The sequence below is a fragment of the Rhinoderma darwinii genome, chromosome 3 (assembly GCF_050947455.1).
Source record: "Rhinoderma darwinii isolate aRhiDar2 chromosome 3, aRhiDar2.hap1, whole genome shotgun sequence".
NCBI classification, from domain to species: domain Eukaryota; kingdom Metazoa; phylum Chordata; class Amphibia; order Anura; family Rhinodermatidae; genus Rhinoderma; species Rhinoderma darwinii.
Genome location: NC_134689.1, coordinates 52,025,027 through 52,049,873, shown reverse-complemented (window position 1 = coordinate 52,049,873; position 24,847 = coordinate 52,025,027). Strand labels below are relative to the sequence as shown.

General features: G+C 37.2%; 1 protein-coding gene across 2 annotated transcripts in view; it reads right to left on the bottom strand.

The window, feature by feature from the left end:
• The window catches only part of FSTL4 (follistatin like 4), a 917,181-nt gene that overhangs the window by 743,428 nt on the left and 148,906 nt on the right, over positions 1–24,847 (bottom strand). For both annotated transcript variants that reach the window (XM_075859960.1, XM_075859961.1), the window contains exon 3: positions 21,494–21,527. In XM_075859960.1, coding sequence (XP_075716075.1) covers positions 21,494–21,527 — 34 coding nt within the window. The remainder of the gene's footprint in view (positions 1–21,493; positions 21,528–24,847) is intronic.

Sequence of the window (24,847 nt, the reverse complement as noted above, 5' to 3'; positions counted from 1 at the left end):
TGAAGCCTCTGGTGCCGATGTGTCCGACACGATGCAGGACCTGTGAGTGACGTCACAGATCTGCACTGCCAGAAGCTGGGCGATCTGAAGAGAAGTGGATGATACTTCTCGTCAGAGCGCCCAGCTAGTAAAAGTATTAAAAACGCCCCGATGTACGCACATAATACACGCCCACTTGGACTTTTACTTTTAAACACACCCACTTGGACTTCTGCAAGCCTCATTTGCATAACTACAAAAATGGTCATAACTTGGCCAAAAATGCTCGTTTTTTAAAAATAAAAACGTTACTGTAATCTACATTGCAGCGCCTATCTGCTGCAATAGCAGATAGGGGCTGCAAAATCTGGTGACAGAGCCTCTTTAAGTAATAAATATAATAAAGTTAACATTATGTGCCAGAAATGTGCCACATTTTGGAGCATTTTACGACAAGTTCTAGGCACAATTACATTAGTAAAACTGCCCCAACGCAGGTATGGCAGCTAAACCCACCAGCAATTAGCTGTTTAATCTCTATGGGAATCTGTTGGTGGCTGCACATTTTTCCAGCAACAGCCTCTGCAGGAGAAATGTGGTATTACAATGTGGATTTTGCTGAGACCTCCAGAGCAGGTGCTGCTTATCCCAGTGGCTTTCTGCTTTGGCTAATAGAAAGGGTTAGGAGCAGTGGACTTCCTGCCATGTCATCCATATGCCATAAAAAAATAATTTGGACAGGGGTTGTCCTAATAGGACAAAAAAAGGGATTTTCTGCATTAGACTATTCCATTTCACATGCTACCAAGTTGATTGAGGTGGGTCCAGGCAGCAGGACCCCCATGATCAGTTTATCATCCGGAGCCCTTTCAAATGGATAAACCAGGCAACGCTCTAAAAGTTGTGATTTATGGGTATAAGATGGTACGTAACTATAAACATATATATATATATATATATATATATATGTGTATATATATATATATGTATATATATATATATAGATGTATATATATAGATATATATATATATATATATATATATATATATATATATATATATATATAAAGGTATTGTATAGTATTTCTAGGGTGCAAGCAACTCCAGTGTTTCAATGTAAATTTATTTTATATACAAAGCATTAGTATGTATTACAGATAATGATGACGAACAGTTAAATAACATGTGATGTAAAATAGCACAACCTAATTTTAATGATCTAGGCATGTCTGTAGTTAAGCAACTCTTTTTCATATGCATTATGGCCAATTAGGAAATAACTAACTATTGGGTCCCCTGTGCCAGACCTCATCTCTTAGCAAGGATCTTGAGAACGGCGAGGACACTAACTTAATAAAATCAATTGCTGTCATTGTCATCTGTTAGTTTCAGTACATGACCTTGCCCTACCAGAGAGATTTTCCTGCCACAAACAGCTGATAAGAGGGCTTCCAGCAGAGGAATCTAATCATGATGGACTTCTACAGGAAATCCTGCCATATAAAATGAGTTGTCTAAACAGGGTAACCACTTTAGGATAGCAATATTTTTAAAAATAAGATGGTTTCTAGAATAAAAGAGAACACATTAAAATTGGAGGGAGGAAGGCTGAAAAGTAACACAAGGGAAAAATAATTTTCAGAAAGAGGGGTGAATCCATGGCACAGGTGTTGTGGAGACACATACAGTTAAAGTTTTCAGGAAAGCTGTTGACAAGACATATGGCTATTGTCAATAATATTAAACATGAAAAAAAAAAAACATGGTAGATATACATTATTATATATAAAAAAATTTGATGCCTATATGTATAACAGTATACACAAAAAAAGCGCAGACTGGATGGATCTGTAAATTCTTTTTTGCTGTCAAATTCTAATATTTTCGAAGAGCCGACAATTTATATGTCTCCTATATTTTTATGTTTAGGGCATGTATATGTCTGATGTATACCTGTGACGCAAGCCTCTGACATATATTACTGTATAGCAGGGTCGGCGCTATGGTTTAGTTTGGACTTTGGGCGTCACAAACTTAGTGGGCCCCTTTGCGGGGGAATTCACGGCGCCAGTAAAACGGCAGAAAACTGCATTTTATGCGCTAGTATAGAAGTTAAGCCCTATTTATGCCCCCATACAGTAGTTACGCCCCTAGCTTGTGCCCCCATATAAAAGTTAAACACCCTATGTCCATATATAGAAGTTAGGCCCCTACTTTGTTCCCCCATATTTACAGTGTCCTCTGTATATAATGCCACAGTTTCCTCTGAAGATAATGCCACAGTTCCCTCTGTAAATAGTGCTGCACACACTCCCAGTAGATAAAGCCACAGTGCCCTCTGTAGAGACACCGCGTTCCAAATTATTATGCAAATGTTATTTTTCGCTGATTTTCCTAAATAGTCGATGCAAATGACAGTCAGTAAAATCTTCAAGCCATCAACCGTTGGAGTATAATGCAAATTTTATTGAACAAATCTCCAACTGATAACAGATAAAAAACTGAAAATGCACTGTTTCTAAAAATTATGCACAACAGAGATCAAAACATTTTAAAGGTTGTAAAGAGAACTAAAATGGTAATTTGTTGAATTTGCAGCATCAGGAGGTCATATTTACAGAAATCAGAAGCTCTTTCAATAAAAAAAAAAAACAACAGGCCAAGTTACATGTTAACATAGGACCCCTTCTTTGATATCACCTTCACAATTCTTGCATCCATTGAATTTGTGAGTATTTGGACAGTTTCTGCTTGAATATCTTTGCAGGATGTCAGAATAGCCTCCCAGAGCTTCTGTTTTGATGTGAACTGCCTCCCACCCTCTTAGATATTTTGCTTGAGGATGCTCCAAAGGTTCTCTCAATAGAGTTGAGGTCAGGGGAACAGGGGGGCCACACCATGAGTTTCTCTCCTTTTATGCCCATAGCAGCCAATGACACAGAGGTATTCTTTTCAGCATTAAATGGTGCATTGTCATGCATGAAGATAATTTTGCGACGGAAGGCACGGTTCTTCTTTTTGTACCACGGAAGAAAGTGGTCAGTCATAAACTCTACGTACTTTGCAGAGGTAATTTTCACACCGTCAGTGACCCTAAAGGGGCCTACCAGCTCTCTCCCCATGATTCCAGCACCTCCTTGCTGACGTCGCAGCCTTGTTGGGACATGGTGGCCATTCACCAACCATCCACTACTCCATCCATCTGGACCATCCAGGGTTGCACGGCACTCATCAGTAAACAACACGGTTTCAAAATTAGTCTTCATGTATTTCTGAGCCCACTGCAACCGTTTCTGCTTGTGAGCATTGTTTAGGGGTGGCCGAATAATAGCTTTATGCACACTTGCAAACCTCTGGAGAATCCTACACCTTGAGGTTCGTGGGACTCCAGAGGCACCAGCGGCTTCAAATACCTGTTTGCTGCTTTGCAATGGAATTTTAGCAGCTGCTCTCCTAATCCTATTAATTTGTCTGGCAGAAACCTTGCTCATTATGCCTTTATCTGAACGAACCCGTCTGTGCTCTGAATCAGCCACAAATCTTTTCACAGTACGATGATCACGCTTAAGTTTTCTTGAAATATCCAATGTTTTCATACCTTGTCCAAGGTATTGCACTATTTCACGCTTTTCGGCAGCAGAGAGATCATTTTTCTTTCCCATATTGCTTGAAACCTGTGGCCTGCTTAATAATGTGGAATGTCCTTCTTAAGTAGTTTTCCTTTGATTGGGCACACCTGGCAAACTAATTATCATAGGTGTCTGAGATTGATTACAATGATCCAAAGAGCCCTAAGTCACAATACCATCCATGAATTTAATTGAAAAACGAATAATTTAATGTTTATGACACTTAAATCCAATGTGCATAATAATTTGGAACACGGTGTAGTGACACATAGTCCTCTGTAGATAGTGCCACACTCACCCCTTGTAGATAGTGAAACATACACCACCTGTAGATAGTGCCACACACACACATGCTGTAGATAGTGGCACACACACCCCCTTGTAGATAGTGCCACGCACACCCCCTTGTAGATAGTGCCCCAAACTCTCCCTTATAGATAGTTCTACACACACCCTCCCTTGTAGATTGTGCCACACACACACACCCTTGTAGATAGTGTCACACACCCTCCATTGTAGATAGTGCCTAACATACCCTCCCTTGTAGACAGTACCATACACCCCCTTGGAAAAAATTCCCACACACCCCCTTGTAGATAGCGCCACACACACCCCTGTAGATAGCGCTACACCCCCTCCCTGTAGACAGCACCATTCTAGGAGTGGAATCCCCAGCCAGTCTATTGTTGACTCTCTGGCCGGGTATTCCTCATATGGACAGTGACGTCTGGGGCTTCTCCAGGAGCGGAATGCCCGGTCAGGGCGTCGGCAATGCTCTGGATGGGGATTCCGTTCCAGGAGGAGCCCCTGACTTCACTGTCCATATACAGATGTAGCCATCTTTAACTTGATTCTTATAACTTGCTGCTGCGTGATATCACACAACAAAAGCCATTGAAAAAGTCAAGATAAGAGATCTAGCCATTGTTTATTTAATTCGTTAAAAGTCAAGTTGAAGATGGCTACATCTGTATAGACAGTGACATCAGGGGCTCCCTCTAGGATCGGAATCCCCGGAACAGTTCTAGATAGAGATTCCGCTCAAGTAGGAGCTCCTGATGTCACTGTCCATATATGGAGATGGATCCTTATATGGGCCGGGTGGGCCCCACAATGGGATGGTAGGCCCCGGTATTTGCCCAGGTTCACCGGGTGGTGACGCTGGCCCTGTTGTATAGGCATACAGTGGAATACGTCACCTGCAGGCTTGCATTGTAAAAAAAAAAAATAGACCGCAGTATATATATATTTTTTTACTGGATACCTCTGTATGGAACAGTGCAGATGGTTCTGTAATTCCATACAGAGAAAAAGAAGGTATACCGACATATGCCAGGCTGAGGGATGACAAAAGAACACTCTTTTGGCATCCGTCGGGTGAATTGGAGCCTATGAATATGTTTGATGTATGCGCCAGGGGCTTTCCGGGCATATATGCCAAACAGACACTGAAAACACAGTGTAAATAAACCCTTACTCATGTGAAATATAATGTTCTTCATGTTAAACAATTTCATAGAATTATGTTGAATTGGGGTCCCTGCTTTGAAACCAACCAAGGGAAACATCTGCATGAAATTTGCATGTTCTTCCCATGTTTGCACCAGGTACTCCAGTTTCCTTCCACACTCCAAAGGTCAATTAGCTTTCTATGAAATGAGTCCAAGTGTTTGTGATTGTAATAGGGAACTTAGATTGTGAGCCCTATTGTGGATGGAGACTGTGGTGAATGGATCTATGTACAGCATTGATGAATATGTTGGCTCTATATAAGCACTGGGAAATAAATAAATGTATTGAAATACTTTATAGTGTGTAAGGGTATCTTCACACGGCTTATTTTCGGACTTTTTCTGGGCCGTAAACGCCCAAAAAATGGCCGAAAAATCAGAAGCAGAACGCCTCCAAAGATCTGCCCACTGATTTGAAAAACGGGCGCATAAAAAAACGGCTGCAAAAAAGAAGTTCATGTCACTTTTTGAGACGTTTTTGGAGCCATTTTTCATTGACTCATTGAGTGTTTAACCCAAAACGCATTATCACGTACATTCACTTTACGGGAATATTCACATGGGCGATCACATGGGCACATAAGCAGAGCCTGCACAATCACTGCCGGAGCTCGGCTGTAACTGACTGTAACTGACAGCCGGGTTCACGCTACAACGGCTGTAATGGAAAAAAACGCTGTTTGCGTCCATTTGACCCCTAAATTATGCGGTCAATTGCAGCTGTGGAATTTAAGGATTTTGACAAAGGGGGCTCCCTCTATCACCCGATGGGTTGCCTAACAAACTCCCCTAGGCCTGCTATGGCTATATGTCCAGATGCATGGCTTAATAGATTTACACTGACAGGCTTTAATGCTTTGGTAAACCCAATTTCAGGGTTGCACCAAGGCTATTATGTAGAATCTCATCCCTCAATGCACTAAAGAATAGTGAGCATTAATGAGCAATTATTAATAACTAGAATAATAAAAAAAAAGTACAATATAGTTTTAGTATAAACAATATCGGAATAATCTAAAGCGCCACAGAATATTTGCCCCGTATTAGAACATCTGCACTATTAACAAGAATTAAATAACACGGTGAGGCTATTAGGTTATGTTTTCATTCGGATTTAAACATTTGTTCTTTAGCTCAGCTTGAGAATAACAATGGATAATATATTATAAAATTAGTATTTTAACATTACCCATGCTTATTATAATGATTAAAACATAATTTGCAGGACACAATTATTATGCATTGTAAAGAAAGCTAATACTGTATGGTGTGAAGTAATAAAATAAGCAGTCATTTTTATTCATAGCTTTTTGCAATTCATACTACATTGACTTTTAAAGCTTGATAAAATATTTTTTGGAGATACATTAAAAAAAAAAAAAAAAAAAAGTTTTATTCTATAATGTGAAATTGTCATGAGCTAGCACAATCATTAGCACCCTCCATGCAGCGCTGCTGTGGAATGAATAGGATAAAGCATATTTCAATTAGCAGCTCGGAGCTGGCATTAATTACTGTGATTTCTGGTGCCGAGGTAATCTCTTCACCTTCCTCTGTATGAAGGGAAAGTTAATAGAATTTGAACAAACAGGGAAATGTCTTTTAATGGTCATTTAATTCTGTAAGTGGCAGTTAGCTTTGTTTTAAAAAAAAAAAAAGAAAAAAATTGTTTTTTTGTGCATTTCTCAGAATATTTATTCATGTTCTTTTAAAATGAAAATAATTATTTTACGTAAATTAAGTCACACCAAAAAGCTATTCATGCAGATGGTGTAGATGATAAATAGCTGGAGGAATCTTAACAGAATTCTTGAGAGATTCCCATACTTCATTACAAAATAAACTGTCTTGATGTAGGCCGGAACCTTTGCTCTTCTTCTACGATCCAGTTCATGTGCCTTGCCTATTAATTCTGCCTTTCTATAGTCTTACAAGTGTTCTAGTCTTCTTTCCTGGCATATATATTCTGGTCTTTGCCTAACCTTTTACCTGGCTTCTACTCCCTCTACTCAGAATTTAAGAACACGTTCACATGGCTTTTTTTCAGCCATATTTCAACAGTAAAACGCTTGTATTAAGCCTCAAAATACACTTAAGTTGCGCTTGAAAACAGCTTCCCATTGATGTCAATGGTAAAATGCTGTGTAGTTCATATGAGGCGTATTTTTATGCTGTTGAATTAAAAAATACCTCTCAAATACGCTTCCTAAAAATATGTGACATGTAACTTTGTTAAACGTTTTACAAGCTGATCTTTAATTGACACAGCAAAAACGCTTCAAAAATACACCTCAAAATATGCATTGAACATGCTTCAAAATCGCTTAAAAAAATCGAATACGCTTTAAAAATCAGCTCAAAAAATGCTTAGATTCAGAAGCAGTTTTTTCTTAAAATCAGACTTGCATTTTTTGGCTTTACACATATGCCGTGTGAACTACAGTGCCACAGTGCAGACACTACATAATGGGTTTATAATTTTTATAATTTACATGTTTGTGGTTTGGACATAGAGTGCTGCTTATTTCTGTTTGTGTATAAGTATATATAAATACAGGGTGTGCCATTTATATGGATACACCTAAATAAAATGGGAATGGTTGGTGATATTAACTTCCTGTTTGTGGCACATTAGTATATGGGAGGGGGGAAACTTTTCAAGCTGGGTATTGACCATGGCGGCCATTTTGAAGTCGGCCATTTTGTATCCAACTTTAGTTTTTTCAATGGGAAGAGGGTCATGTGACACATCAAACTTATCGAGAATTTCACAAGAAAAACAATGGTGTGCCTGGTTTTAACGTTACTTTATTCTTTCATGAGTTATTTATGTCATTATGGGTGTCAGGTCCGAGCATTCCTAGATGAACAGTTTCCTGGAAAGTGGATTGGTCGTCGTGGGCCAGTTGAATGGCCCCCTACGTCTCCCGATCTGACCCCCTTAGAATTTTATCTTTGGGGTCATCTGAAGGCAATTGTCTATGCTGTGAAGATATGAGATGTGCAGCAACTGAAACTACGGATACTGGAAGCCTGTGCTAGCATTTCTTCTGCGGTGTTGCTATCAGTGTGTGAAGAGTGGGAGAAGAGGGTTGCATTGACAATCCAACACAATGGGCAGCACTTTGAACACATTTTATAAGTGGTCAGAAACTTGTAAATAACTCATGAAAGAATAAAGTAACGTTAAAACCAAGCACACCATTGTTTTTCTTGTGAAATTCTCGATAAGTTTGATGTGTCATATGACCCTCTTCCCATTGAAAAAACTAAAGTTGGATACAAAATGGCCGACTTCAAAATGGCCGCCATGGTCAACACCCAGCTTGAAAAGTTTCCCCCCTCCCATATACTAATGTGCCACAAACAGGAAGTTAATATCACCAACCATTCCCATTTTATTTAGGTGTATCCATATAAATGGCCCACCCTGTATATATATATATATATATATATACACAAACAGAAATAAGCAGCACTCTATATCCAAATCCACAATCGTAATGGGTGCAAGCAGGTAATCCCGATCCAAGGATTGTAGATAAATATAGAAGAAATCACAAACCACTGAGATGTAGCAAAAATTGTGGTTTATTCAGTCAACAAACACCTGTGTGTTGCCTAGATAAACCACTTTTTTTGCTACATCGGAGTGCTGTGGGATTTCTTTTATAAATATAGATAGATAGATAGATAGATAGATAGATAGATAGACAGACAGACAGACAGACAGACAGACAGACAGATAGATAGATAGATAGATAGATAGATAGATAGATAGATAGATAGATAGATAGATAGATAGATAGATAGATAGATAGATAGATAGATAGATAGATAGATAGATAGATAGATTAGATAGATAGATAGATAGATAGATAGATAGATAGATAGATAGATAGATAGATAGATAGATAGATAGATAGATAGATAGACTGTGTGTATAAAGCCAAAGCATACAAATTCTATATAAAAATAATCATCTTCCTTTGTACTTGTAATTGATATAATCACTTCTGTAAGTATCCTCTGATGTTACATTTGGGTGTTGGAGAAAATAGCAAATCACACAGACAATGAGCATCACTAATATGTTTTAAAATACCATTGTTTGGAAAGGCCATAAATTCAGATGGTTGTTTCGGTAAAAGTCAGCTGACTGAATAAAGTCTAGTAAAACTTTCAGCACCTCGTCCTGGTACCCGAGGTGGCACTTCTCCCACATCAGGCTATGAATGCATTCATTGCATTGTATAGGACCATGTATAGATTTTGCAATGAAGTCCAGAAACAAATTACACCTATGATCATAATCTAGTATGGATGTAAATAAAATATAGATTCAACCCAAATAAAAAGTGACAATATAATTTTAATGTATTTATTTATCTATTTTGTTTTGATAGAAACACAATACTTCTGATCAAAAATATTCTACTACTTGAATCTAATTTTATTGGTAAAATCTGCCCACTTCTTATACTTCTATATTGCTACAACCAATTTCTATAATTTTGGATAGTACTAAAAAATAAAAACAAATAAAAGAATTACCCACATTCACCGAAAATGTGCTTAAGATATTAAAATAATTAACAGGACACCGTATTTATTAATCTGTTTAATTGAATTTGCCTCTCAAAGAGACAAATGGAGAAGGATTATGTGCCACCAAATAACATCTGCTCGAGAAAATCAAAATTAATGATAAACAGAATGACTTCTTTTAATGACTGACTTTGATCCAGCTGAATACAGCCATAAAATGCTATTACCGACCGCTACCAATTAAAAAAAGTATTGAAAGTAAAGCAGAGATTGTTGTGGAATTAAACTTTAGTACTTTTGTTTAAAACTTACCACATCTTATGTTGTACAAAACAAAAAACCTTTGCTATATACAGTAATAGGCCTGCAATAAGTAAACTTAAATATACCATAGACATCCATAGAGAAGGTTTTTTTATATTCATTGAGGAGAATGTTGCTAAAGTGTTCACTTAAGTTGTTAAAACTGAACAATTTACTGAGCATTTAGGAAAGTGAAAACCATTTAATTTTATATTTACTGGTATTATTCTGTATACCCAAACAGTTTAGAGAAACAGAATAAATTGCATTTTTATTGTGCAGTTGAAATTGCCTATTGCTATAGCCTAGTATCAGTAATCCTTCAGTAATGTTAAATTAGACAGAGATGCAGTCTAGTCTGTGATAATGCTTCTTCTAAATATTAGCAAATCTGTATTTACTTACAAACAAAAGATACCCATTAATGCAATTATTCGGCTATGTTCACATTCGGGTGGTGGTTTCCATTTACAATGAAAGCCATGCTGCATTGCCGGATTGATGGTATTACAGATACCAGCGGTGTCCGACGATCTCCAAGTTGTTGATGGGAAACAATAGAACTACATGCAGTGCTATTCTTCTCTCTGAATCTGATGGAATCTGCAACAGAGCCTCTGACGCATACATGAACAGAGCCTTAAAATAAACTTATATACTCTTTAATATTGCTTACAAAAATAGAATGAAATAAAATCTCAAATAAATTACTGATAGAATAAGCCTCAAACATTAAAATAATTTATCTTAAATAAAATACTCATAGACTACAGATGTAGCCATCTTTATCTTGACTTTCAGTGCATTAAATACACAGAAAACTTTAACCCCTTCCTGCAATTTCACGTACAGTTACGTGATGGGAGATGGTGTTTTCCCGCAACTCCACGTAACTGTACGTGAAACAGATGGAGCTGGCTCAGGAGCTGAGCCAGCGACATCACCGCCGGGTGACAGTTGTATGTTACAGCTGGCACCCTGAGGTACCGACCAATTAACACCACACATGCTGTGTTCAATAGAGATCGCAGCATGTGAGGAGTTTATAGCCACCGGCACTCCAGCAACATGATTGCTGGGTTGCCAGTGGCTGCAAAGGTCATCGGAGGGCTGATACTTACCTCCCGGTCTGCCAGTAACGGAATACTCCTATGCCCCGTCGTCGGCGGGGCGCAGGACGCTTCCGGTACCATCGGCAAGATGGCACCGGCTCAGCTTCCGGCTCAGAAGTTGAGCCGGCGTCATCAGCAGTGGGTGTCCGCTGTATGTTACAGCGGACACCCCGATCTATCGGCAGGAACTGGAGCTAGCTCCGATTCCTGCCATTAACCCCATTGACTGTAGAAGTGGCAGGGCATTTTGTGGATTTGTCAAAAATATTAAAAGATCGCCAGTGATTGCTGCTATCTTATGCACTCTGCCACCACAGAACAAACCCAGAATGTTGACGTCTTCTCTTATTTTTTTGCAGTAGCGTCTCTATAGTGAGTACAAATAATAAGGGAGACAGTGAGCATCCCTGTCTGGTTACATTGCTAACTGGAAATGGGAGGAAAAAATACTATTAACAGCAATTTTGGCGATAAAGTGATGATACATTGTAAAAATAGCATCTATAAAACTATCAAGAAGTTTAAGCTTTTGTAGAGGACCTATTTATTCTGTCAAATGCCTTTTAGACATTAGTGCCAAGAGGGAGAGCTGGATTATGAGTTAAGTGGGCATATTGGATTAATTGTAAATTTTATAGGTATTCTCTTTTCCCTCTCTCTGTGGAACAAAACCTACCTGATCAGGGTCTATAAGAGTTGGTAAAATAAGTTTTCATCTATTTGCTAAAAGCCTAGCATATAATTTTAGACCAGAATTGAATTATGATATAGGTCTATAGCTCCCACATAGAGAGGAATCTTTCCCTTCCTTGTGTATAATCGAGACGTGGGCCATCAAGTTTGTAGCGGAAATGGGTTACCCATAAAAGCTTCGTTGTAGATTCTCATACGTTATGGCTAAAGGATAGATTTAAATGCTACGTAATAAAAGGGAGGTAAACCATCCGGGCCAGTACATTTATTTTTTGGGGTATTATAAAGGTCTTGTTGTATTTCTAATTCTGTGAATGGGCAACATAAAGTCTTGGTTTGTGTTGACGAAATAGCCGGGAGGTTAATGGAGTCTACAAAAGTCTGAGTCAACTAAGCTTTCAGAATAAGTGTTTCAGAAGAATCAGCTGTGTTAAGATTATATAGATCAGAGTAAATTTTGAAGAATTCCTCAGCAATAGACGTTGTGCCATATAATCTCTGACTGTTTGGGGAAGTAGTAATTGGAATGTAAAATTTGTCCATTCTGCATTTAACCTGGGCAATCACGAATTTGGTGGGCTTGTCTCCATGGGCATAGTGTTTAAATTGGGATGAAAGATAAACTTTAGCAGATTTCAAATTAAGGATATTTTTCACCTCAGATCTAAGATCTAAAAGCGGTTGAGCATGAGAATCAACTAGAGACACTGCTTCCTGATGCCCTCACTCTCAGAGATCTTATTAAGGAGCAGAGTTAGTGTAGCCTCTCTTTCTTTTTTAACATGTCACGTGAGGGCAATACATTTAACCCTAAAAATTGCCTTACGTACTTCCCATAACATTCCCATGCAAACAGAACCCTCATCATTCATGGTGACAAATTCTGTTAGTTTGTTTGTAAGTTGTCGGAGACTGCACAGCGATTTAAACAGTGCTTCATTCAATCACCAGGTTGCACTTCTCGGGGGGAAGGACTGAAGTCGAAAGAGCATACTGAGAGGTGAATGGTCAGAGAAGATGTCTGAGTCTATGTAGATTTGGCTGCATTGCTGGAGAGACTTGGTATCTGTGAAAAAATAGTCTAGTCTTCTATATGAGTTATGAGGACCAGAATAATGGGTATAATCTTTACAACTTGAATTAAAAAGTGCCATACATCTCTGAGATTATTTAAATGGATAACCATTTTTAGTTAAGCTAATGCAGGAGAAGAATTGTGTGAGCGTCCTGTAGAGGAATCTAGGTTAGTGTCTAAAGCTAAGTTGAACTCACCTCCTTGTATAGGTATCCCTTCTTGATAGTTCGCAAATTTTTTCAGGGTGGAGAGTAGCCAAGAAACTTGATTCGGAGCATACACATCACCAATTGTAATCAACTGGTTAGCTAAATTACCTTTAATAAAAATATATCTACCCTCAGGATTGATGAGTTGGTCCGTATGTATAAAGGGAGTAAATTTACTCATACCAATATTAACTCACTTTGAAGCCTGGGAGGGAGATATTCCATGGAATCATTGAGAGAAATACCCCTTTGATATTGAGAGAATATGGTTACATTTAAAATAGGTTTCTTGTAGTAAACAAATAGCAGTTTTACCATATTTTAGAAATCCAATAAGTTGTCCTCTCTTAGAAGGGACGTTAATAACTCTCGCATTGTATGAGATAATTTTAAATGCAGCCATAGAGCGTTTTGGAGCACAAAGAAAATTGCATTCTAGATACATAATATAGCCAATAAGGACAAATGTTCAGTATAGGCCTATCATTAGAGAAGGAGTATGTTGGGGGGGGGGGGGGGATAGTAGGTAGGTAGAAAAACTAGCAAGTATTAAAAAAGACAGCATGGACATCCATATAAGTATTATACAGGGGTATATGTCAAAGCACATGTAATAATCTACCCTATCTAAGTAAAACAACTGTGTTCCGAGCTATTTATAAGAGAACATGCAATTTGAAATACAATAATATAAATTAAATAGTGTTGTGTTAAAGCAGTATACTGAAAAAATGAAGGATACAGCACAAGGGCCCCGTGAGCAAATCAACTACCGTCATGTAGAATGCAGTTCGGGTAAATTTTCCAGATCTCCGTTTTGTCTTCAAGCTCTTCTCTGACTACAGTGTTTCCAAAGGAGTTTAGGGATTTATTATTAGAAGATCAGAGAGATCTTGAACCATAAACCAGTCCTGGATAGCATCCGATTGTAAATCCAGTCTCTGAAGAAGCTCCATCATATCATTTTTGGAACAAATAACGTATCTGGTGCCATTCACAGTGGTCGCCAGACCAAAGGAAAACAGTAATCTGTAGGGACAGTTTCTAGAATGTAAGGCATCCATTAGCGGTTATAGTAGACGTCTCTTTCTTAGAGTAATGGGAGCAAGGTCTTGGAAAATGGAAATGGTGTGACCTTCAAATTTGTGATGACCAGTATCTCTGGAGGCCCTTAGAATAGCTTCCTTTACTCTAAATCAAGCAGTCACCAGATGATATCCCTGGAAGGATCGGAAACTTTGAGTCGTGAACCGGAGTGATCTGTGAGCTCTCACTCGGATGATAGGCTCAGGGTTTTAATCGTCTAAGGTAGGAATGGATATCTGTTTTACAGTGTCTGAAATGGATTCAGAAGGTGAAGAGAAAAAAAATGCAGTGTAATTACGGGTATCGGCGCCAGGCTGAAGAGGATCAGAAACGGAGTCAAGTGCATAGGATCTAGGAGAACTTTTAATGAGAAGACGACGCGTTTCTGGACCGGACTGGTCCCTTCGTCAGGTCAGTATACAATAGTTGCACGTGTAGTGTGCACATATATATGCAGTAAAAAGACCGGGAACACACCGGTGCACAACACTTCAATTAACATACAAATTAGCAAGAGCCGTTACAGGATGACAGATGCTTTGTGGCTTCAAAGTTTAAAACATCATGGTTTATACAGATAATATATGTTATTCACACATATTCACATGTGTTCTTATACATTTATTCATGATTGTGTACATTCTGTTCTAGCATCATGTTTTTCACATAGATTCTCATGTACCTTTTTCTCAAAGCCGTTTTTGAGCTATTATACTATAAGGCTTTAAAGTTTTGCCATAGTATCATGATGTTTGTATTCATTCACATATGTGAGCAAAAAGTATTTTAACAAATAAAGACATTTTATTTATTTGTACATGATCTGCAGGATGCAACCTGCTGTTTAGTTGCGGTACATCTGTGTCTCTTTCCATAGTGATCCTCTTTTCACCAAGTTATCCCTTGATAGGGGAACATTTTAGGATAGAGATTAAGATTTTCATTATTTGTGATTAGATGGCATAAAAAGATGTTTATAATACTTTTGAAAAAATGCCTATGTCAAAAGCCGTTTTTTTGTATTACTTGAAGCACTGGTTTTTTGATCATATCAGAAAAAATGTATAAAAACGTTTGAATTTCTCCATACAAATAACTCATAAAAAATTGTTGCTATAAGATAAGTTTTACAATTTCAATCAGTTTCATTATATTCGTTTTGTATATTATATCAAAAACTTGTCAAGTGGAGTGTATACCATATGTACAGTTTACATTGAATATTAATATTGATCATAGTACTATATTCATACTTTCCCTTCTTACCTATACAGTAAAACCTATGTGTTGTGTTTGAATGACACATGTTTCAGGGTAGATTTTTAAAAGTCATTAGTATTCTCTATGGTTTCATTCAATTTTTCCGGATTTAAACTATAATATTTATAGATCCGGTACGCCTCCCGATTTTTTAGGGAGGAGAACCTATTATTGGAGGTATTGGGTATGTGTTCTAGTGGTGTTACTTTTACTGAAAAAACTCCCTCATGTTCAAAGTGGAGGTGTCTAGAAACACTGTGTTTCAGAAAATGATTGATGGTATTAGATCTATGTTTATTTATTCTCGTTCTTAGGGGCTGTATGGTTCTACCTATGTACTGAAGCCCACAGTTGCATTCCAAAAGGTATATTACATAACTGTTGGAACAGTTCATGAAATCTTTAATTGGAAAGATTTCTTTTGTAATGTTGCAGGTGGATGTGGTTTTTCTGTGACATATGCTGTCACAACATAGACACCTTACTGAGTTGCATTTATAGGAGCCCACTATTTTAGGCATAAAACTTATTACAGGTTTTGTACTGTTGTCTTTTAAGCGACTAGGTGTGACCATATTTTTTATGCTGCGCCCTTTTCTGTAAGTAAAGCCTGGTTTAACAGGTAGGATAGATTTTAAGACAGGGTCCTATGTAGAATGTTCCAATGTTTGGCTAGAATCATCCTTAGTGTGTTATTGCCACTATTAAAGTCGGTGATGAAGTTGTGTTTGCGTTTAATCGTTTGTGAGGCCACATACTGCCTGTTTGGGTTTATATAAAAGGGTTTTTTGTGTGGTAGTCAGGGAGGATAAGTATGCTGTTTTAATGATTTATTTTGGATACTTTTTTTCTTCAAATCTCTTGATGGCGGTAGATTTTATTGGAGCTACAATTCTTTTTAAATCTTTTAAATTGGTTATGAGGTACAGTGAAGGAAATAAGTATTTGATCCCTTGCTGATTTTGTAAGTTTGCCCACTGTCAAAGTCATGAAGAGTCTAGAATTTTTAGGCTAGGTTAATTTTACCAGTGAGAGATAGATATTAAAAAAAATCTAGAAAATCACAGAGTCAAAATTATATATATTTATTTGCATTCTGCACAGAGAAATAAGTATTTGATCCCCTACCAACCATTAAGAGTTCAGCGTCCTCCAGACCAGTTACACGCTCCAAATCAACTTGGTGCCTGCATTAAAGACAGCTGTCTTAAATGGTCACCTGTATAAAAGACTCCTGTCCACAGACTCAATTAATCAGTCTGACTCTAACCTCTACAACATGGGTAAGACCAAAGAGCTTTCTAAGGATGTCAGGGACAAGATCATAGACCTGCACAAGGCTGGAATGGGCTACAAAACCATAAGTAAGACACTGGGTGAGAAGGAGACAACTGTTGGTGCAATAGTAAGAAAATGGAAGACACACAAAATGACTGTCAATCGACATCGATCTGGGGCTCCATGCAAAATCTCACCTCATGGGGTATCCTTGATCCTGAGGAAGGTGAGAGCTCAGCCGAAAACTACACGGGGGGAACTTGTTAATGATCTCAAGGCAGCTGGGACCACGGTCACCAAGAAAACCATTGGTAACACATTACGCCGTAATGGATTCAAATCCTGCAGTGCCCGCAAGGTCCCCCTGCTCAAGAAGGCACATGTACAGGCCCGTCTGAAGTTTGCAAATGAACATCTGGATGATTCTGAGAGTGATTGGAAGAAGGTGCTGTGGTCAGATGAGACTAAAATTGAGCTCTTTGGCATTAACTCAACTCGCCGTGTTTGGAGGAAGAGAAATGCTGCCTATGACCCAAAGAACACTGTCCCCACTGTTAAGCATGGAGGTGGAAACATTATGTTTTGCTGTGTTTCTCTGCTAAGGGCACAGGACTACTTCACCGCATCAATGGGAGAATGGATGGAGCCATGTACCGTCAAATCCTGAGTGACAACCTCCTTCCCTCCACCAGGACATTAAAAATGGCTCGTGGCTGGGCCTTCCAGCACGACAATGACCCGAAACATACAGCCAAGGCAACAAAGGAGTGGCTCAAAAAGAAGCACATTAAGGTCATGGAGTGGCCTAGCCAGTCTCCTGACCTTAATCCCATCGAAAACTTATGGAGGGAGCTGAAGATCCGAGTTGCCAAGCGACAGCCTCGAAATCTTAATGATTTACAGATGATCTGCAAAGAGGAGTGGGCCAAAATTCCATCTAACATGTGTGCAAACCTCATCATCAACTACAAAAAACGTCTGACTGATGTGCTTGCCAACAAGGGTTTTGCCACCAAGTATTAAGTCTTGTTTGCCAAAGGGATCAAATACTTATTTCTCTGTGCACAATGCAAATAAATATATATAATTTTGACTATGTGATTTTCTGTTTTTTTTTTAAAATATAATCTATCTCTCACTGGTAAAATTAACCTAGCCTAAAAATTCTAGACTGTTCATGTGTTTCACAGTGGGCAAACTTACAAAATCAGCAAGGGATCAAATACTTATTTCCTTCACTGTATATATATATATATATATATATATATATATATATAGATATAGATATAGATATAGATATAGATATATATATATATATATATATACAAATATATATATGTATACATATATATACATATATATATATATTTTTGATATTTTATTAAATTCATTAGCTCTTTTTGTTCGAGCACTAACATTCATACAGTAAGTATTACTCATTCAATAAAAAAAGAAAATATCAAATAATAGTAAAGTGTCTTGCAGTGTGTTTAAAATGATCCATTACATTTGTTAGAAATCATAGGGATCTAATGATAGAAGAAGGCTTATTTGTGTAACTTTACTATTTACACTCTTTACGTGATTAGTTTGTTTTACAAAAAGGCATTCAATCCGTCCCATCACCAGGTATAAACAGATATCGGAATTAATAATTAAATGTACATGTAGAGGTGACCCTGTTCATAGAGAGAGAGAGAGAGAGAGAGAGAGAGAGAAAGATAGCCTTAATTTTTTAGAACTGTGATAGCCACTTGTATTTTTAGTGCATATTAATGCATCTATGATCACTTTTGTAGCATATTAATAAAGATTCTTACTAACATTCATTGGTGCTGCAAAGAACGTCTATCTTTCCATCACGGTGTTCTAAATAAATGTGGTGTTGCTTCTATTCTACAAGTAGGACTACATAACAGAACCATACATGATAGAATTTAGGGAGTTTTCATCAAAGTTTGAATTTCTAGTGGAAACGTGTCTGAATTGATAAAAATTATGAAGAACGCACATAGTGGAGATTTGGAGAATGTCAGAAGAATATGTTTCCTTTCTTGTTGGTATTAATAGTTTTCTGCTCTTCCAGCAAACTCAAAAATATGTATTTTCAACTGTATTTGTAGAGTTCTGCTCTGTATCTTATAAGCAAACTTTGTAAATTAATCAGCGTTTAGAATTTTGGCAATCGCATAAAACATAGTGTATCTGATTTACAATCTAAATGCTATGAAAAAAAGCACAAAAATAGCATATTCTAAAGGCTGGAAACCTACATGTTCCTGAATGCCATATGATTGATGACACAGACATTTTTTTTGTAGCACTTGTAATACCACTGATAAAGCCTTTGCTATGGCAAGAATGTCAGCCACAGGTGACAGTGTATAATAGTTTTAGAAGCACTGTTTTATCCTCCACTGTAAATATTTAATATAATAAAGTAACCGCATTACAAAAATTAGGAAAATGATAATAAAGACTAAGTTTTAAATATTTGTATATAAAGGAAGATTGTATTTTTGTAACATGGGAGGTGGTCCATAGGATAAAATGAACTAAAAGAGGAAAACCACAACACGACACCAGATAGTGCAAATTACCCAAGGAGTTTGGAATAAAGATAGGAGAGACAGGATTGTGCTCACCTTGTAGTGTTGTACAGGCAGGTACAACACTGAGAAATTGCCTTAAAACGGTTAGATCCGGGATAAAGCTGCTGCCAGGTCCATACAACACAACAATAATTGTTGCCAATTAGAATAAATAATTAGGAGGAAAAAGAATAAGGACCAAAAAGGCGCTGCTAATCTCAAGGTTAATTTAAATGAACATTGTTTATCATTAAATAGTACAGTGTGCTACGCGTTTCGACACCGAACAGGCGTTTTCATCAGGCCTGATGAAGACGCCTGTTCGGTGTCAAAACGCGTAGCAGACTGTACTATTTAATTATTAAATTATGAACAATGTTCATTTAAATGAACCTTGGGATTAGCAGCGCCTTTTTGGTCCATAGGATAAAATGCCAATTTAGGGATCTCCCTCTACACTTTATTGATTTTTGTGGCCAATAACCTGCGGATATTACAGTAGTAAAACTGCTATATTTATTTTTACAATAATTACAACAATTCCAAAATTTATAGCAACACATATAATACAATGACATTGACAATCCAGGACATCTACTGCCATATTCAGATGCATATTTATATTCATATTCATATGCTGCATGCATACCTTATTGATAAGCTCTGCTATGATAGTTACACATGTAGCATGTATCAAATTATCAGCTAGCACTGGGATATATTTATATTCAGTGTTGTCGCACATGAGACATGTTGTTAAAGAAAATGTATGACCTATATCTGTACTAATTAAAACCAAACACAGCAAACTATTCCTTTTTCTAATCAGTTTTTTTTATTTCCTGACTGGACATGTACACACATATATATATATATATATATATATATATATATATATATATATATATACACATATATATACACATATATATACACATATATATATATATATATATATATATATATATATACACACTTGTAAATGCCTTCATAGAGGAGGTGAAACGTTGTGGTTCCATGTTGGATGAGTAAATTCACTTTATTTGACTGCTGCTTCACATTCTCTTTTTTGGATATATATATATATATATGTATATATATATATATATATATATATATATATATATATATACAAAAAAAGAGAATGTGAACCAGCAGTCAAATAAAGTGAATTTACTCATCCAACATATACTGTATATATTGAAGAAAGTCCCACAGCACTCCGCATTAAGCATGCTTGATAATGGCCCTATAGCAGGACGGAAACGTTGCAGCTTGTGCTGGCTTAATAAACCACCATTTTTTTCACTAACACGGAGTGCTATATCCTATATCCCCTGGATCGGGATTACCTGCTTGCCCCTGAGACCATCTCGGAATTGCATTGTGAGTGCTGCTGAGATTTTCAGCAGCCAAATGGACATAAAACTGGAGTCTGGAGATGACTCATCAACTTCTATGGGATAGTTTACTGTGCCCTATGCATAGGTCACTGTCCAGGGAGGGGAGAATGAGAGCAGTCTATTTTATACAGAGAGTAACCTAAAAATTTAACTATTTACCACCCAATTTTAAAAAAAATATGTTTAACATACATAACATACATATAACATTCCATTTAAAAGAGTAAAATTGTATAAATGATTGCACTTAACATTTCTACCACTAGATTACAGTTTACGGTTATTATATTATATACTGTAAATAACCAGAATACAAGTGTCTAGTGCTCTGTGTGGTTCATTTACTCTATATCACAACCAGTGGTTAGGAGGGGGTATTAAAAGGAAAAATACAAATAGTTTTGCTGCAAGATGTCATCACTACTTTATCCTGATATAATAAACATCTAAGTTAATTGAATCAAAAATACAAATTATACTTTGCAGAAACCTCTCAAATATTGTTCCATTAAAGCATTTAAACAAAAATTATATATATTTCCAGACTTCAGCCGCAATCCTAGCAATATTTACAAGCCGTATGAACAACAATGATTACACAACAGGCTTTTATGGATAAGAAGTTACATTCAAACGAGGTTGTTTTTTTTTTTTAGAGGAATTATCTAGAAAATACAGCAAACAATATATGTTTCACTTTTTCTGTCTTTCAATTGCAAAGCTGACATATCCTCTAAAGCCACTTTTAGAAGATCAGACATCAATTTCTGAAGACCGTTTAATTTTTTGTAGCATATGGTACACAGCATTGCCTACCTTGTCTCCGTGTCAGTTGAAAGTGTCTATGTGCCTGGAGGGTTAAAAAAGAAAAAGGAAATTCAGATATGGTTTGCCAATCCTCAAAACTTTCCATATGTCAATATAGAATATATGGACAATTTAAATGATATAAAATCATACAGTATATATGAGCAGTTTTATCTGGAGATTAGAAGTAGAAATGTATAATAAAATAAACATAGCAATAAAATCAAAAGCTTTATTGAAGCATAGACACAATGCACCAAAGGTTATGAAATAAAGACAATTTAACCATTGTGCCATACTTACTGTGGCAGGGTCACTTAATATCTGATTTCATCACCTATCTGATTCTTTTGTCAGCTGCTATTGATGTAGTTGTCAATGGTATTATTAATCCCTCATAACCTTCAATCTGCAGTTGAATTAAAATGCTAATGCAGCTGAAATATTTTCTTTTTTGGCCTTGACACATTATTTTGACAATTCATTGCAAGATCTCACAGTCAAAGTTGTAGGAATTATTTGTGTTGCCTTCAGCAAGTAGTAACTGTGTTTATCAAGCTTGAACTATAATACTAAATGTAAAGACATGTTCTCACTTAATGTAAAGCCTCTATGTTGAGAGTCAACGTATGGTTAATTAGCAGCAGAAATCCATCAGTTTATGCGCTACATTTTTTTCCACAGTTTTGACAGCTACGGAAGAAGATCAATAACCTCACTAGTTTGACAGCCTATTATGGTGTGATTCAGGTCTCATGCACAAGTCCAATGATAGACCCATTCATTTCTGCAGGTTTATCATGTGTTTTTTTTTTTTAAATCAATTCATTACACTCTCTTTTTTAAGACTAAATAGTCTGTTTTGCTGTACTACTTCAATATGATTGCTCTATTTTCAACATAGGTCAATATAAGTGGATTGAACAGGATTGACGTTCATTTGCAACCCCTATACCAATCCATTTTCTATCAGGAAAAATAACTCACAAACAGAAAATTGGGATTTCTCATTGAATTGGATGTGAAGAAAAAAAGAATGCTAGCATTTACCCAATAATAAAAAAAAGGCACCACATTGCAAAAACAGATAAATCCTGGTAGCTTATGCATGTTTACTATAGGATCTGCGAACAGAATGTCCTTTTTGTCTTCCACAATAAAAACGTTCTCCTATTTATCCCTGCCTGAACTCAAAGGTCTTCTCCTGCCCCTAATGGTTGTTGCTATATTAGCTCCTGGTTCTTGAGATCTGGACTGATGTCCTAGACTTGTAGCATTATTCCAACCTCTAACTATTGCATCTGGATTCCTAATTGTTGAATAAAAGCCACTTTAAAGCAAACCTATGACCAGGACAATGCTCCTTTATATTAGGGATTTTTATAGTTTTCCTTTAAAGTGGGAGCAATTACACTCTAAAAGCACCAGCAAGGTATGAGCAAGTCCTGCCCTGGACTGCTTGACCCTTATAATTTCTGCTGAATGGGTAAGAGGACCTACACAGGGGATAGGTATTTATAGCATGCTATGTTTCAGCCCTCTAATCTGAGATTGTATGTTGTAGAATTGTATTTTACCCACTACTGATAAATGTATTTGATAAATAATACAAAAACAGACTGTTCCAAAAATTTGGTAAAAAACAAAACATAGCATTAATACACATGCCAGTTATATCTATCTAGGATAACCCCTGTTCCCTAGGCATCTTCCCCAATGGAGGGCTAATTGTTAAAGTCCAGGGAAATATGTTGCTTCTGAGACCTCTGGAGTGAAAGCTGCTCACTGCAATGGTTCTTCACTCTGGATAATAGACGGGAGAGTCCTATGTGAGAGGAGCATTCCTGTACCTCTATAATATCCATATGTCTGAATTCGGCACATGGACAGTGGTCTTGAATGGGCTACCGCTTTAACAGTGGTCAACGCAATATGATGGTTTCAAATGAATGTTAGTTGACAGCAAAATTGGTATATTAGATTCTTGTATTCATTTTCAACTATTGACACAAACTAGTTGTATGGAAATATCAGAAATTTTACTTTTTTAAGCTTTTTTTTTCAATGAATAAAAAGAGAAAAAAATCTGTAAATAAGACAGCATGACACGTGTACAAGAAAGAGACTTTCTATATGATGTATTATCTTTTCACGTGCACAGAGGACATTATGTGAAATGACCTTCAGCTTCATACAACAGAAGGTAATGGTACAAGGTAAGAATGCTATAGGACAATGTTGTTAGTTTCTTTCCTTTTCCTTTCACAACATGATAATGAGGCAGAAAGGGAAAGATATATAGATATAGAATGTGGTCAGACAGCACAGATGCCCATTGCTTACAGTGCTGAAGCTTATCATATGGGTATAGCACTTATTACAGCTGTCTAATAGGAGCACAGCAGTATACCGGTTGCAGTACCTGTGAAGAGACAGCGTGCAGCTGTTTAATCATATGTGAACAGCATGACGCAGGTTATAAACCTGTATGATGTAATTCATATAGGCAAGGCGTATTGATGAAATTGCGCCTACGTTAATCATTATTATTTTGCATGATGTATACTTTTACTGTATATGGCTATTGTACTACACAAGGGTCAATACAAAGCGGCACATGTAGTAAAGTGATTTTGCTGCAAGATAAAGATGATGGACAATTATGTCACAATGGGGCTCAGCTGAGCCACAATTTTAAACAGTCAAATGGCAAGGGCCTCTAAGATACCGTCCATGTCTCCAATCCTTTATTTAGCAACCCATATTTACATTTAGCGAGTTAAAGAGGACCTGTCATGGGTTTTCTTTTTTCAAACCACATACTTCCCCTTATTCCTGGCATCCTCTCGAATAATAGTGCTGTCATTTTTTTTAATTTGCCCTCCCGTTGTCCCGCTATGGCCCCTGCTCTACTTGGCGCCTAATATGCAAATTTTGAATAAAGGTACAGAGAGGAGGAGACCTTATCTCTCCTCAGTAGGTGTTGCCTCCTGCATCACTGAGAGTCTGTCCAATGAGAGCAGAAAGCCTCACAGTGATGCGGGAGACCCACTTTGATTGGACAGGGGCACAGTGATGCAGGAGGCAACACCTACTGTGGAGAGATTAAGTCTCCTACTCTCTGATTTTAAAGCACCTTTTTAGACCCACACTATTCATTTGGTGTGTCTCTTAAGAGGGGAACAATATAATTACTAGATCCTGGGAAATGAATTGACCTCATGTTTGCATGTTAATGCCTCTTAAATGGGACCTGTCCATTTAGTATAAGTGTAACTGTGTGAATTTCATGCGGTGTGTCACGATCTGTGGGTATGTGGACCCACTAGGCTGCACCGCCGTAGCAGCTGTCCAAACAACAGT